The sequence below is a fragment of the Poecilia reticulata genome, linkage group LG1 (genome assembly GCF_000633615.1).
Source record: "Poecilia reticulata strain Guanapo linkage group LG1, Guppy_female_1.0+MT, whole genome shotgun sequence".
NCBI classification, from domain to species: domain Eukaryota; kingdom Metazoa; phylum Chordata; class Actinopteri; order Cyprinodontiformes; family Poeciliidae; genus Poecilia; species Poecilia reticulata.
Window position 1 is genome coordinate 26,880,562 of NC_024331.1, and position 17,587 is coordinate 26,898,148.

At 37.7% G+C, this 17,587-nt stretch overlaps 1 protein-coding gene across 1 annotated transcript in view; it reads right to left on the bottom strand.

The window, feature by feature from the left end:
- Window positions 1-1,315: 1,315 nt before the first annotated feature.
- The window catches only part of LOC103470129 (MORN repeat-containing protein 4-like), a 21,898-nt gene continuing 5,626 nt past the window's right edge, over window positions 1,316-17,587 (bottom strand). The window contains exons 3-5 of the mRNA XM_008418317.2: window positions 7,253-7,367; window positions 4,007-4,116; window positions 1,316-1,550 (exon numbers count right to left, since the gene is read on the bottom strand). Of these exons, the coding sequence (XP_008416539.1) occupies window positions 1,405-1,550; window positions 4,007-4,116; window positions 7,253-7,367 (371 nt within the window). The 3' untranslated portion in view covers window positions 1,316-1,404. The remainder of the gene's footprint in view (window positions 1,551-4,006; window positions 4,117-7,252; window positions 7,368-17,587) is intronic.

Sequence of the window (17,587 nt, forward strand, 5' to 3'; positions counted from 1 at the left end):
GTTATTATTAATGTTGTCCATTTTAGCTATGTTTAATTTCACAAATGTTAGCTGCTGCTAACTGCTCACTGGGAGCCATTGCTCTGTATTTTAGGGTAATTATGTTTTATTTAATGCATAGGGGCAGAAGCCGCTGAACTGATGCTAAACACCAACTTTATTTTCTCTCAGAATAAATGCAGAGAACCTGAATGTGTCTGTTATGAAGTCAACCTACTGAACCTGAGACGAACATAAAAGGGTCGCATTATACAAATAAAACTGACTGATTTTTACTGAAGATGACTCCTCTGTGATTTCAGTTTTTAATTTGGAGAGCACAAAAAGTTACAATTCCTGGGTCAAAAGTCCAAATCTGTTATAAAATCCTGGATGTTTAAGTTTTCATGACCTTAAAGCAGCTTTTGAATCAGTTTTCAGGATTCAATCTTTTAGAGTCGGCATAAAAACATTCAGTCATCAGAGTCGAATTTTATCAACATGTCCTTATTAAAAACTGAATGTTATATTCATGTAAGTTAATTTGAATCCATGTGCATGATAATATGAGTAATTATAGATTAACCTTGATATAGAAAACTGGACTTGTTAACATGTGTCTTAGATATGCAAACTCATTGCAACTTAAATATTCAACACTAGTTTGCATTTATAAGAAACTATCTAAATTAGACCAATCCCTCTGGGTTCCTAATGTTGTCGGTGACTACACTCACAGGTGAGGAAAACGTTACATATAGAAATATTATTTAACCTCTGCTATTCTCTCTAAACAGATTAAAGTAGTTGATAATATTTATAGTTAGACCCTAAAGATCAGATTGCTTAGGGGATGATGGGACATTATAATTTACAGATTAAGCCACAGCTTCTGTCTTCTTTATAATTCAACACTACGAACCTTAACTTGTGATATTTTGCATTGAAAGCACTTAAATAGAAAAAAAAAGCTAATTGTTTGAAAATTTCTAAGCTAAACTATTTCTAATCATAAATTGTTGAACTTTTAAATAAAGCCCAGTGTGAACCTGCTTGTTGTCAGGATTACCTGAAAAATGCCCGTATTTAATGTCGCACCCAGAGTTTTTTTTTTTCATCAAACACTGGATCCGATTTAGCACTTAGCAGTGTGTCGAACAGCGTGTGTTCGGCGGTACTGGTCCTGAGTCGGCGGCTGTGTGAGCAGATTTTACCGTCCTGATTATTCCAGAGAACTCTGCGGGTCACAGACCCGACAGTTCAAATGAACCAGAAGATAAAGTTGGACATTTTGTCCCAGAATCGTTTGCAGAAGCTGGACACGATGAAACAAAGGAGCATTAGAGACGTAGTATTGAGGAGGTCAGACTGACGGGAGGAGGACGACCCCGGTACCAGGGGTCGGTGTGGGTGGTCCGGTCCACGTCACAAGGCCAGAGCTCTGGCTTTGGCCGACGCCGCCTGCGCTCTCTGAACGGCTGCATGGCTGCTCTCTCTTCTTTTCAGCTGGTTGGTCTCAAACAGGCCCTCATGGCTGCCGCCTCGTCCGCCGTCCGCAAAGGTCAGCAGGCCTGCAGGAGAGAAAACCAAACGGGTCACAAACCCAGTCTCAGTCGAGTCACACTTTCTCACTCTGACCAGTAGAGTTTTACTCGATAAAGAACGAGGCTGACCGACGCAGGAACCTTGTTTTCTACACGGCTGCCTGCTGTGATTTACGGAAGACCATTAGGGCCAGTGGGGAAAATAATTATTTTCAGAATTATCTTCATTTTCCTCAGAAGTCAGAAATCTGAGAAAAAAGTCAGAATTGTGAGATCAAAATTAGAATTTTGAGGAAAATTCTGAATTCTGAGATTAAAGTTACAAATCTGAGAAAGAAAAGTCAGAATTCTGAGATAAGGAAGGAAAATTGAGGAAAAACGTCAAAATTGTGAGATTAAAGTTAGAATTATGGGGGAGAAAAGTCTAAACGCTGGTGTTATAGTTACAAATCTGAGAAAAAAAAGTAGAGAAATTTTTAGGAATGAATTCAGAATTGAGAAAAAAAAATCTGAAAATCAGTTTCCCACTCATTCGCTCGTCATTCCTAATTCCCAAAAGGTCAAAGGGAAAATGAAATGAACAGCTTCAATATGTTACATCAATAGTTTGCTATTAATAAAACAATCCTACCCAGAAACTGTTTAGTCTAAAATAAAATAAATACCAGTAAGAAAAATCTGTAACAGAAAACCGATAGCGGTCTGACGCTGAAAGGTGAGTTTAGATCAAATAAAACCACATTTTGGTATAAGAATCAGTCTCTCTAGACTATTAGCGTTTCAAATCAAGTTTCCTGAAACCTGGTAAGTTATGAAAGTATAATTACTGAAATAAACACAACAGTTCAGTGAAAACAACCTCAAAAAACCCAAGAAGGAACAGATCAGCCACAGAAGAAGAGCTGGATTCTCTTATTCAATTACTTGGACTAACAAAGTAAAGTTGTATAATCTGACAGAAAAAGAAATGCACTAATAAATATAGTATAAATATACTTCACTACTGTTCTTATGTTTGCCATTGTTTTAAATGTATTTCTTTTGTGTGTAACTTTGTTTATTCTTCGTTCAATAAACTCTAAAGCAGGATTTGTATTCTTGACCGACAGACTCTGCATTCTTCCTTAACGTTAACAGTTTCGGCTAAAAGCATTTCTCCTTTGTTTGCCAAGTTGTGATATTTCGGACTCTGACTAAAAATCGACAACAGGTAGAAGACGTAAAGCTGCTGGTTTCAAACCGTTTGTCAGGCTCACCCTGTTGTCTGGTTCTCACCTGTCAGAAAATGGAGGGAATGCTAATAATGCCCCGTCTCTATTTTTACAAGCACAGATATAAGTCTGTTGTCACAGTGACACGTCGATCCGCCTTCGCCACCAGCAGCAGCAGCAGCATTCAACTAAAAACGTGTTGATTACCTCCAGTGACTTTGAGCCCAGACACCCAGGAGTTTCAGACCAGACAATTAGCACATCTCGATGTTCAAAACACACAAAATAATCATGTCTGCTTATTTATGTAAATTCACAATCAAAATAACAACTCTGTTTGTACGTGGATTCAGGTTGTTCATTGAAAACAAATCAGTGTCGCTCAATTTCTTTTTTTTTAAAACTTTGCATCCATTTTTAAAATGTTTGTATAATGTTACCTGCAAACAAAGATATCAGAGAAATGGTTCACATACTTGAGTAGAAACTAGTTACATTTAGTCAATTACATTTATTTGAGTAACTTTTTAAGAAGTATATACTTTTAGGAGTATTTTACTGGATAGTACGTTTTACTTTTACCTCAGTTATTTTATTATGAAGTATTTCTTCTCTTACTTGAGGAAAACTTCTGGATTTTCTACCCACTGAATGGAAAAACTCACCAGACTCAGGCACACAGCTGCAGTTTCTCTTAAAGTTTCATAAGTTGTTTTTTTTAATTTATTTATTTAAAGAAACTGATTTGTAAAATTATTTATTATGCCTGGTTTTGTTTTTTTGTTTTATGAATTAGTCATTTTTGGCCTTAATACCAAAATTTTCACTTAACTTTACATTTTGCTCCGTCTGATGATGTAATATTTAAATATTAAATAATTGGTAATTTGATCAGTTATTCAGTACTTGACTGGACTTTTTACCAAATACTTTTTTACTCTTGAGTAATTTCTTGGACGGCTACTTTTTACTTTTACTTCAGTAAAAACATGTTGAAGTTGAGTTCATGCTTCAACACATCGGTAAACTAAAAACTTTGATTAAATGCGGTTTAGTGGTATAAATCACACTTGTGGTCTCCTGAAGAACCTGTTTCGGATGTTAATGTTTTTAAAAAGCAGGATTTGCTGTGGAGTCACACAAATACAGTCAAACTAAAAAAATGGAGGTAATTAATTTTTTTACCATAATTTTTATTATCACAATGGTGCCACCAAATATTGTAACAAACTTGTAGCACCCAGAGGGTTCTGGGTAATTTGATGTGCTTACCGTGGCCGTCCACACACCCGCCTTTAAATTCTCCCTCAAACTTCATGCCATCGAAGCGAGTGAAAACGCCGACTCCCTGGAACTTCCCCTGCACAAATTCACCTTCATACCTGAAGGAAAAGCACAGAGTCAAATACAGCAACGCTTCCCTGCAACTGTGCAACTCAACACCAGGGGCGTCCAAACCTTTTCCAAACATGGGCCAAAATCAGGTGGCAAAAATGAAAATTAAACTAAAATCACACAAATAAAAGTCACCTAATTTTATTCTTTGTAGGAAAGGAATTTATTCACGGTAGAGCCAAACATAAAAGACATTAGTTTTGGCTGAGACTAAACAAATTCATCCCCATTTAGAAATGTCTTATTAGTTGACAAGTAAGGTGTTAAATATTAAAAATACAAATATAGCCATAAGATATAAAGTTTATTAAATTTACATATCTAAGAGTGATGTAGTAATTCAATATGACTGAATATAAATAAATAAGCGTGCACATTCAAACACGTTAATTAAAAATAATTACAAATTACTCAGTCATGAGAACATATAATTATAAGATTATATGAGCGGGCTCTTTCAAAACGTTTTAATAAAGTCAATAAAAGCTAATGTGTGTTCAGCAATAGTCTATGAATCAAAGTGGCTCTTAGTTTAGAAGCTGAACATCTTTTGTTGTGCTTAATGTTTATTCATAATTTTACACAAATAAAAAAAACACTTGTGTCTTTCTTAATTCACAGCTGGGAACCAAAAATAAATGTAAAAAATCAGTCCAAGAGCCACAGATGGCCCCCGAGCCGCACTTTGAACACCTCTGGTATATTATAACATGGGTAACACTTTACTTGAAGGGGGTGAATAAGACTGACATGACATGACACTGTCATAACATGACATAACATGTCTGGAACATGAATAAGGCTTTATGAACATTTATGACGGTTGTCATAAAGCTCATTCGGTAAATTCTGACACTTAATACAAAGTTAACATTATTCAAAATCTCTTTGTTATGACAACTTGACATTAACCAATAAATCATTACTGATATAAATTTGTTATAAAAGTATTACTGATTGCACTTTAAAAATTAGGTAACTTTATGTTAGTAAAGGTAAAGTTTAAACAGTTATGGTTTATTGGTTGTCAAGTTGTCATAACTAAGACATTTTGAATAATGTCAACTTTGTATTAAGTGTCATAATTTACAGAATGAGCTTCATGACAACAGTCATAAATATTCATGAAGGCTTATTCATGTTCATCACATGTGTTATGTCATGTTTATGACAGTGTCGTGTCAGTCTTATTCACCCCCTTCAAATAAAGTGCTACCATAACATATTTTATCGGCTGTTTTGCTGGAATTCAGCAAAGCGGTACCAACTTTACTGGAAGCTTTCTAAACTTTGGGAGCAATTTAAAAGTCCAAACTTATCCGTGGAGTTTTAAAAAGTGTTGATACTGAAAAGGAGAGTTGAGGCTGGAAAACATGTTTTGGTGATTTCAAAGCCCTTGAAAAATAAATTAAATGTTTTGTCCAAGCTGTAGCACAACATACAGGCCTGAATAGGCTGTCCTCAACGTCTTTATGTTGAGGGTGTCGCACTTAAACAAGGTCCAGCAAACATAAGGGAACCGTTAACAAAAGCAGCTGAATAGATTGAAGATTTTTATACATCTGTCAAATAAAGCCAATTAATTTTAGAAATCTTGCCAGAAGAATGAACGGAGATTATGCGTCTACCTTGGAATGCTGGGCAGCTAATGTTGTAACAGAAAAGGCCAATTTGAAAAAGATTGGAAAGGTCAGGCGATGAAAGCACTTTACTGAGGATAAATGCAGGTCTTTTAAAACATCTGTTCTGCACGCATTTTTTTCTTTTACACTTTTTTCTCTTCTGTTTAAATGTAGAAAGTGCCGATGAAACCTTTAAAAAGATGTGGAAGGTGCACCAGTTCAGTTTACCTCAACAAAACGAATATTAGATGCATTTTCTAAACAGTTATGATTGGAATGACTCATCTGGAACAACTTGTTCACTTGAGGAATTTAGGCTTGGACTTCCTAACAATGCAGCTTTAATATTTAAAGGCTTGCAGGAATTCCTTTCTGCATTATTGTCATTACACAAATAGTAACCAGCTGGTTTTACCACTGTATGCACTGTATAATGGCTGCTAGAAATTCTTTCATTTGACATTTAAAAACTAAACAAAAACATCTAGGCTTTTTCATACTTTTTACTTTGGTGTTGACTTACGAACTTCAAAACTTTGATCAAATGTTGTTAAAGATGTCCATAGTTAGGTCTGACAATATTTTATTTGAGAAACATTTATTTTGATTTTGGAAAAATAAATGTCACCGTGTTGTTTATGTTGCAATGCATCCTGGGAAGGTGGCGCTACGACGCTAGCTCGATCCAGACAGCTTACAAGCACAATGTTTAGTTTCCATCACATTGGCTACTAAACAGTGATGTGACAAATGGACTCAGCGGCTAATGTAGCTACTTATAAAACCAGTAAATTTTAAAAAGTTGAGGCGCCAAACTAAAACGGATGGAGTGGAAACGAGTCGGAACCCACAGGAAGCTACTCTGCGGTGGATGATTAAAAAAATTATGCAAAATTATCAGAAAGACCAAAGAAACTGATTAAGGTTTCTGCTAAATTTATTTCTATTGATCTGCTCCATGTTACACTGCAAAAAATATATTTTGGAATAGAATAACCCTTTTTTGTCAGACCTCAACTATCCATTGTTTGTATCCAGTTTTTCTCACAAATACATTGGGAAAAAATGATCAAATAATCCACATTAATGAAAGATATAAGCACTTATAATGTGTTGTATATTCTTTCACAAAACAAGGAGATAACATTTTCAAATATACATTTTTCCTAAGTGCTGAATTAAGATAATACAATTGACATATTGTTCATATCCTTCTCTTTCTTAGAAAGAACCCTGGATGAAGGTTGTGTATTGAGTGTTTTTAATATTGGAGGTTGACATTTTTGCATTGTGGCGACCCGTCACTCAGTGGAACCGTGAACCTCCACTGGCATCTTTCTAATCTGGCATTGTTAGCGAAAACCTAAATGGAAAAACTTGCAGATAACTTGCACAATAAGCAGAGGAAGCACTCCATTAATCTAGCACAATCCTAATGATTTTCTAATCGGAACAAATAAAATACTGTAATTCATGAAGGGACACGCGCTGAGGCACGAACCTGGATCCATCAGGAAACACCAGAACGCCGCAGCCGTTGAACAGGCCGTTCTCAAACTGTCCGGTGAAGCACGTCCCGTCGCTGAAGATCAGCTGACCCAGGCCGTGACGCAGACCTGCGGCAAGTTGCACAATAAGAAGCAACATTTATAAAGGCAGACGAGGAGCCAGTATGGTAAGACTGAGTAAATCCATTAGGTATTAACCTAGCAGGACCAAAACTAACTATAAATGTATTGTTTTTCAAAACAAGACATCACTAACGGAGATCTATTATGTAAAATTTGCATGTTTTTGTTCTTCCATTTGGGTTTCTGTTGCTTCTAAAAAAAAAAAAAAACCAAGCACTAAAAATAAACACCCAGCCATTAATTGGCAATAAGTTCATGTTGTTTTTGTATCTGGTTGCAAGAATGTTCAGAATATAACGTCACAAATCAGCAGACGTTGCCCGTCACCCAGCAACCCCAGCAAAGCTCCAGCACATTTGGTCAGCTGGTTTTACCGCTGTATGCGCTGTACAATGGCTGCTGGAAAGACGAGATTTACCATCCAGAAACCACTTGCTGCATTCTTCTTGGTTGTGCAGGAGGCTCTACTTCTGCTTTTCAAAGAAGTGCATTTGTATACTTATTCATTTGTTTGAAATTTAAATGGCTCCATATTGGGGGGCGTGGCCAGCAGCAGCTTACTTGGATTTAAAGTAAAACAGGCAGAACTGAATAGGCTGAAATCTCAATATCTAGGAATGATTTTGTGCAAAAAATATAATGAACATGTTTTGTATAGGCCACAGATCTATCCTAACCTGTTCACGGACACATTACAGGAATGTCCTTCTAATTCATGTAAAGCACTTAGAGCTGCCTTATTGTGGAAAATGTGCTATATAAATAAAATTACCTTGTCTTTAAATCTAATCTTATTTCATAAAACTGCCAAAAATCAAGTCTTTTGGGTAATAAAGAGCATAAAATAGCAGATAACTTAACCACTAATGGGTTTTCATAAAGTTCTTCAAAAACTCAATCTGCCTTTTTTAAATCTTTACTTGTTAAATTAAAAACATCAACAATCCGTCTATCGATCTCCCGACTCATTAGTGAGCAAAACCCAGAGAAACTTAAACTCCTCCACTTGGGAAGATCCTCTTTATGTACTTTTTTATATATTATCTGGGTATGTTCAGTTTTACCTTGGACACATTATAAAAAAGGACAGATATGGTTCTGGAGCAATAAACCCAGATATCCAGTAGATGTATGAATGGACTGCCGAGTTGGTGCTTGAATCACAGACGAAGGTTGCTGTCTTTTATGGAGCATAAGGCCTTGCAAACCGTCATGTTGAGGTTTGGGTTCTGCCTGGCATACAGAGGTTTTCTATATAATGTTATATTTCCTCTTATTCATTTAACAAACTGTCCTTTTACCATAACCAGAGGCAAATCCTAATCATGAATCTTCAGCTCTTCCTCTGCCAGCACAAGTCTGTGAAAAATAACTCACATTTTAGGCAACAAGGGTGACGACAGGACATATTAGAAACTCTGTTGTTGGAATAGTGAATCCTATTTTTGCAATGTAAAGGCCGTTGCAGGCAACTGATTAAATGTTTCCATTTGATGGTGTGGAAAATCCAAGAAACTGTTTCCTACAGTGTCATCATGGGACCTGCAGGTTCTTACTATGAAAGTAGGTGCCTTTACATTCAGAATAAGACTGCACACGTTTAACTTCCACACTAACTGCTTTTTATATGGACACTTTAAAAGGATTTGAAGCAACAATGTTTGCTTCATGTCTGCTCTTTTTTGGCAAAGTCTTGACTAGATTGAACTGTTTCACCCTCCAGCACTCTTAGCGCGACGCTCAGGAAGAGCGTGGCGGATGTCACGGCCGGTCAACCAGGTGACCCATCAGCTCTTCACACAAAAATACCCCAAAAGAACAAACAACAAAAAAAAAACAGTAAAAATCTGAGGCGGGGTCCAAACGAACGCCCATAGAACTACACTTGAAACTGCGCTTGTTCATTTTTAGTTTACAAAAAGATCACCAGGCCGCCAAATAAGCAAAAGTAAACCGACAACATTTAGGTTTAGGACATGTGACGAGATGTTTTGACACGATCTTTTTTTCTCCAGAATTCTGTTTATATTAAAGAGGGTTAGGAAATAAAATAAAAAAATCTCAAGGTGCGTACAGCTGCAGCCGCTACTGTCTACAACACAATCACAGAGGAGCGGGTCCATTACTGTGCTGAGGACGACCTGGTATCTTCCTAGAGGGATAGGATTTAGAGAGAGCTCACAAAGCCCCATGAAACTGAGAAGAAGAGCATGCAAGCTCTAGGAGGGTGGGGTTGGGGAGAGCTAAGAGCAGTTCAGGATTTACTGGAGGAGGGTCCTTGGCAAAGGGTAAAGACGGGTAGAGGCCAGTGAGCATTGTCCATTGCTCCCAGCTAATGGCAAAGTAAATTAGGCAGTCCATCTGTCAGGGCTGCTTAAAGAGCTGCTCTCTGCCTAATCTGAGCAGGGTTTTCACAAGAGATTTGGCGAAGCGATTTGGCAGCTTTGCCCTCCATTTTCAAAGTCCTTCCTTCCTGAAACTCCCTGCGTCCATAGATGCTGGTGCAGAGATCAGGATGGCTAAGGAAGAGGGCCAACAGCATTTCAAGTCCAACTCTCCATCATGCATGAGCCCTGACAAGTGAGCAGCAGCCTCTGGCAGGCATTTCATGGACTGGCTGCTGAAATCCAACAATCTATGAAGTGTCAACGAGAGTGCAATCATCTGGCAACAAACACCATCGGTAGTGTCTTCCACAAAGCGTGACAACAGATGCGTCAAATACAAATGGGGTTATTGAATGTAATAAAATCAAGTGGCAGCAGTTTACGGATCACAATGAATGCAACAGTTTATTTTTCGCTCAAAGCACACATTATTTACAGACTGTTGAAGCTAGGGACAGCCATTTCCTCTTCATCTCCTCGGTTCTGTCCCCTTGGAGCAAACTTAATCTGTCTCCCAGCTTCTTTATAACGCCTCTCTCTCAGCTCATGTTGGGTCATGGTCTCTGGCTAATTACGGTTTAGCTGAATTTGTCCGGCTTTTATGTCAATCAATAGCGGTAATGCATAGATGTTAAATGACCGCACAGGCAAAGAACAGTAGTAAATGACTACTGGCTGTGCCTTGGCTGCTGTGGATGTACCGGTCCTACTTCCTGTAACCTGATAGCCGCCGGGCTCGTCTTGAGCCAGCACTTGACTGAATTATTCATACGACATGGAAGACCTCTGTCTGACACACACCTACATGTTTGTGTGCAAACAGTGACTTTGCATGCAAAGACACAGAGACGGTCTGTGTTCCTGACGAACACCGTGCAAAAGAGCACACACACACAAGCTCGCACACAATAACGTATTGCTGTTCGCAGTGTTAATTCAACATTTCACGCTCAAAAAGAAAAGGATGTGTCATCACACATATTTTGGATGTGGCAGAAAATAATAGCTTCTCATGAAAAGCAAATGAGGTGCTGCAAAATGGAGTCCCGGCAGGAAATAAAGGTGTGTAAATATTTGGAGATGCACAAAGGAGCATACTTATGATTTATATAATTATTCTACTATTGTGTAATGTTTTAGGTGATGAGAACACAGAGCTGACATCGCATTTTTCCTTCCCGTATGAACTGAGAGGTTGAGTAGTTAGAAAAATACAGAAAGATCCCACACACAGGCTGTTCACCTTTTCTAAAGATATCTGGAGATGTAAAATATTGCAGATTAACAAGAACTATTATACAAAACATAAGTATTAAAGGTAAAGTGCCCTGTGAACATTTTTCGGGTGGTTTGGATTTCCAAGAACTAAGATTTTGCTGTTTTTGTGACATTTAGGAGGTGAAAAGACACTGAAATTAAGTTTACAATGTGATCATAAATCACTTAGAAACCGTTTTTTTTTTTTTTTTTTTGGTCATATTTAATAACTAATGGAAACCGAATCTAAACAGTTGTCTAGATGTTTTGGCAGACCAGGACAACCTTGTATTATTTGGTAATTATAAAGCTGAGCAAACAACAAACACACCTCAGGTTCCACAAGGCTTTATGTTTGGGTCTCTGATATTCAAATCAGCTTGAGCAACAACGGTGAGGAGAAAACGTACAAAGGAGATCAGAGAATCTGGCAACGCAGCGAGGAAACCGACAGACTTATAACTGCTGGGAAGGTGGATGCATGATTAATCAGGAAAAATCAATGCAGCCTGGGAAGAACCTGAGCAGGAAAACGGATGGAAGTCGACCAATAAACAAAGAGGAAGCTGAAAAATACACAAACAAATTAAACTGAACCAGAAACTAAAGATGGTGACACTTTATTTGAAGGGTTGTGCGTAAGACGTGACCGTGTCATAAACGTGACATAACGCCTGTCATGAACATGAAGGAGTCTTCATGAATGTTTGTGACTGTTGTCATGACGTGTCATTTGGTAAATGATGATACTTTTAATGGAAATGTGACGTTTTTGATGGACTTAATGCAGCTGCGCTTTAAAAGTATCATTATTTACCGACTGACAACAGTCATAAACATTCATAAAGACTCCTTCATGTTCATGGCAGGAGTTTTGTCATGTTGATGATATTCATGTCAGTCTAATAGACGCCCCTTCTAATAATCTGTTATCCTGAAGAGTCATGCCAGAATAAGATGGTAGTAAATTACAGATATCTTGGGACTATTTTGAATAATAAGTAAAAATTTTCCCACCATTCAGAGTACCTGCAAAAAAACAGAAAGGCCATAGACTGTCTAAGAAGTTTCAGGTTGATAAGTCAACAATTACTCTATTTTATAGATCATATATTGAATCTTTGCTGACATTTTCTCTCCTCTGTTGGTTTGGAAATCTTAGTATTTATTAGTAATACTAACAAATATTAGCAGAGTAATATTTATTACTCTGCTCGGTAATTACTCTGCTACGTATTACTCTGTAAGTGTATTGAACACTTACAGAACTGTTCAATAGCGTCAAAAAGTTATTTTAGTTTTTATGTCATTTTATAATCATACTTGCTGTAACATTACATTTGGGACTTGAATAAATCTGAAATTTGAAAACACAGCAGAACTAAAGAAAAATACAAAAACAATGTACAGAACATCCTTAACGATGTGTAATAATCAACAACCCCAATCAATCTGCTTAAACACCACGTGAGAACCAAGAGCACAAAGACCCAACGATCATGACGGCACCATTTTCCATCCACTCCACAACCTCGCACCTCTTTCTGTTGGTGCGTCTCTTAGAATCCCGAAGACGTTTGAGGTCGCAGCGTGAAAAAAGTGAAGGAAAGGTCACGTCGACTCACGTCCGTACAGAAACCCTTACCTCCAGTCTGTCGGCCTACGCAACGCTTCCACATCACTAAACACATTCACTCAGTCCTACAAAACCACGGCAAATCAAAGAGCTGGCTGTAAAATGGTGAACTGACAACAAAATAGTTGCCCAATTATTACCAACATTCATTAATATGCAAAGATCTTACATGAATAAATTAAAAAGACATATTGCACACATTTTTAGTAAAATATGTGCATAGGAGATGGACAAATAAATCTCAAGGTCTGACTTCTGCACACTTTCAAACAAAGACCATTTATCGCTGCAGAGTTTCCGTAACGAGACTTTCCTGTGTGCTTGATGTTTAAATTAAGTGTTAAATATGTACATTTTTATTGTAATTTAAAGTTAAAGGAATGAACTAGAAGTTGCATGAGGGCAAAAGAAAGACACGCTGCTTCAAGCCGGTAGCCATTTGTGAACCCAACATGCCTCCGTGCCACAAAACTAAACAAATCTCAATTGTGCTGACATGAAAACAAAAGAAATGAAGCATTTCGATGAATCGCCGCCAAACCAGTTTAGCAGTTTTAGTTAATTGTGCGCAGAGCATATGTTTCTCCCTCCGGTGTTCGAGCTGCTGAGGTGCCACACTTTTGTTCTTTGTTTAACCTTACCTCAAAGGTTTTCTCAGTGTTTTAGTCAAAGTGCAAATCTGAGTTCAGGTAGTGCGATGCGGAGTCTCTGAAGGCCCGGTGGCACCAGATGGTCTCTCCGTGCAGATTAGTAACCGACTTCAGTTTGTCACCTTGTCTTTTTTTACTCTGGCTGTTGCTGCTGGTTGCTGTAAAACACAATCTGTCTGTGTGCGAGTGCGGATTTATTTAAAAGTAGCTTTTTCTGCAGGGACTCGGCTAATGTACACACATCTTCATCCTAACTCTCCGGTCTAACATGAAACTCGACTTTAATTAAAAGCTGCCTCAGTTAACTCTGTTTTATCGTGTTTACTGGTATCCTCTGTTAACCACTTATTCTAACCGATATCCTCCAGATAGAAATTCAGGTCATCAGCTCAGTACTACTGTAATTAAAAAAGCTGTGGTGCGGCAGGTGGGACTTAAGACAAATGTATCTAAATTAGCCATGAGCCAGTAGAGGCTATTAAGGTAAACAACTGTCTACTTCAGAAACCTTTGGCAGCAAAGTGACAAATAACATAACTGAATAGATCTTAAGAACTTCAACTTAAACCAAGGAGTTCCCATTGGGTATAATTTATTTATTATTCAATATAGAATATGGACAATGTTTCAGCTAGTGATCCTTTGCAACTTAATCATTCATCATCAATGACAGATGGCGCCTGGAATCGCCATCCGTCAAGGTGCAAATATGATTCAGGTAGTGCGATGCGGCGTCTCCGAAGACACCAGCGATTCAACAGGGGGGCTGAGATTGTTTTTCAAAGTTAATTTTGCCAGTTTATTCATGGTTTCTACTTGTTTGAGTCGAGCTAATTTGTCTGTGAAAGTAAGACACCTGATTGGGGCTCATAGTCGGCGGTATTTACAGAAGTTGGAAACAGCTAGCTTAGAAACCGACCCACCTGTACCTCCTCCCTCCTGACGTGTTGATCAAATTACTGATTTTGTCTGAATTCACACCGCATGATTTATGTCACTATGTCATAAACAGTGTTTCCCATTAAACTGGAGCAGCATTAAAAACGTGCAAAAGACGAGATGCTAACCAGTTTTTTCCATACATGCTAGGCTACATGACGTAACATCGGCACTGTCTCCATGGTTACCAGTGGTTAGACATGTACCTTTTCCATGATGTAATATTTGATATCTTTCTAATCATACTTATAAATTATGTGAACGTTAATTTTCTTACCTTGTACAAAGTGTTCGCTGCAAATCCGCGATTACACCGAGGGTCGATATGATTAACGGCTGATATCCTCCGCCGCCATCTTTCCTCATTAAAAGTCATAAAATAAAATTACATCCTTGTGTGTTTGTCCAGCCGACCATTTTTAACGTCAAATCAACTACATAAGAGCGATATTAGGTTACATATGTCTGTTTTTAGACTAACTTTAAAGAAGTACATTGGCTGTTTAGACGTCAGTCATGGCGGAGTTATGGAGGGCGTGACGTCACGTGCAAAGGGTCAATTGAAAGATTCTTGATAACTGAATACTCACTTATCTAGATGTTGTTTTTCTAGAGTTGTACTTGCTGTATGGGTAAGTGAATCTAATATATAATTTCAGAGCCAGATAACTGTGAAAATGAATGGACTAATTAAATCCAATATAATTTGAATTAATATATATTTGAGGAATATGTTCATGGCAACAACGATGGCATTATTGGTCCTGGAAAAGGGTGTAGTAACAGGGAATGCTAAGGCTAGTTTTTGATTTTGTTATATTGAAAGTGCAATATAACATATTTTTCATTACATTGTAAGTTTGCTCTCACTTTGTAGTCTTTTTTATATTTGTTACCATTTTATTTTACCTTCGTGTGAATCTGCATGCTTCCATTTATGTCACTTTGCTGCTGTGGTACTTGAATTTCCACACTCGGGGACAATGGAGGATATTTCTATTCTATTGCTTTTCATTAGTCAACAAAAATAAACTGCAAACCTGGACTGAATTGTACAATAATTTTAGACTTTTAGAACACGGTTTGAGATTTTCAAAACCTCTATTCTGTTTATGAACACAAAATAATAGTGTTTGCTTTCCTCAAATGACATCTTATCTTATAAACCCAAGATCTAAGATATCTCTTCACTTCTTAAGATGCACTTAAAGAAGCTCCTTTTTAAAATATGATCACTAAAGAAATCAGCTTTTTTGATGAAATATCCTAAAATGTCAATTATTCAATATAGAATATGGACAATTAGCACTTTTAAAAACAGGTTGAAACTGCACCAAAATGATGTAAAAAAATTACATCCATCCATTTTCTTACACCCTTGTCCCCTAATGGGGTTGGGAGGGTTGCTGGTCTCTATCTCCAGCCAACGTTTCGGGTGAGAGGCAGGTCGCCAGTCTGTCGCAGGGCAACACAGAGACACACAGGACAAACAATCATGCACACACACACACACACACACACACACACACACACCTAGGGACAATTTAGACAGACCAATTAACCTGACAGTCATGTTTTTGGACTGTGGGAGGAAACCGGAGTACCCGGAGAAAACCCACGCATGCACAGGGAGAACATGCAAACTCGATGCAGAAAGACCGGGGCCAGGAATCGAACCCAGAACCTTCTTGCTGCAAGGCAACAGCTCTACCAACTGCACCACTGTGCAGCCCCAAATTTTTTTTACATAATACAATAAATTGATGAAAATAAAAAAAGTTAAAAAAAAAAAACATCACAACAGAAAAGTCCCAGTGACCCACATTCAAACCCTAAAAAGGTAAATCCTGGTGAACTGTTCATCTTTATAAGATTCTTTGAGTCCTATTTAAACTTTAACCTTTACTCCAAACAGCAACTCCTGAGCTCTGAACGTTCACACTAAAGAAACTGGGTTTTATAATGAAACGGCATCACAAAGTTTGTCCACTACCACTGTGTAATTTTTGGTTTTAATGTGCAGCCTTGCAAAGAATTTATGTTCACTAAACCTTTCCTCATTTTGTTTCAACATAAACTTCAGTAGAGGGTATTTGGAGATTATGTGAGGATCATCATCAGCTGTATTCACCACAAATATGGAACAAACTTCCAGAAAACTGCAAAACATCCGAAACCCTGAGTTCCTTTAAATCAAAGCTAAAACCCCACCTGTTCAGAGTTGTGTTTGATTAGCGGTGAGTTAAATATTGACCAGCATATCTGATGTTTGCTTGATTATTTTGAGGAGGATATTTGACAAACTGTAATGTTTACTCCTTGTTTCATAATTGATGAGTGCGTGATGTTTTTATGGTGTAAAGCACTTTGAACTGCCTTGGTGCTGAATCTGCTACGTAAATAAACTTGACAATTTGAGCACATCAGACCCACTGATGTTTAGAAGTCTGAAACAAATAGATTTTGATGTAGTTGTCCATGAACTCCTGGCATGATGTTGTTTACAACTGGAAATTTTGCGCTTCAGCTCAGTGCTGGAGGGCAAAAAGACGATTCTTTCACATGCCACGAACAGCCGCGCTGCCGCGGTAGAACGATACCGTTAACTGAATGAAACCTGGAGATGTAGGAATGATTAACTCAGCGCAGCAAACGGGAAATTAACGCAGAAAAACCATTGAAGAATAACTCAAAATGACTTGCGATTGACAACAACACCACTATATCAGGATTCAACACCAAAAACACAAACATTTCCCACACAAAGAACAGAACAACCAGTCCAGTCCATTACAGTTTTATGTTTATTTTGCAATTATTAATTGCAAAATATAATATTTGTGTTAGATTAGCTTCCGCTGCTATTAGCTCATCTAACAGTGCCGTGGTTGATTAGCTCATTAAAACACCTGCTCTACTAATGATCTGTCAGAGTTGGTGTTTATGTCGCCTTTTTTAATCTTGTAACTGAATCGAAACACACTAAGCTCCACATCACATCTACATGTCACGGTTGTCAAAGTCAAGCTAGCATAACTGAACTACTTTCCTCTCCTCACTATTTTTTTCTTCAATAAAACCTTTTCCTGACCCTTTTATTTAGTTGTTGTATTGTTGACAGTTAGTAGCAAAGCACTGCATCCACTTTTTTGTACACCAGGCATCAGTGGTGGGAAGTAACGAAGTACAAGTACTTCTTTACTGTACTTAAGTAGAGTTTTCGTGTATCTGTACTTTACTTAAGTAGATTTAATAATGGGTACTTTCTACTTTTACTCCACTACATTTTACAGTAAGTATCTGTACTTTCTACTTCACTACATTTCTACAAAACTG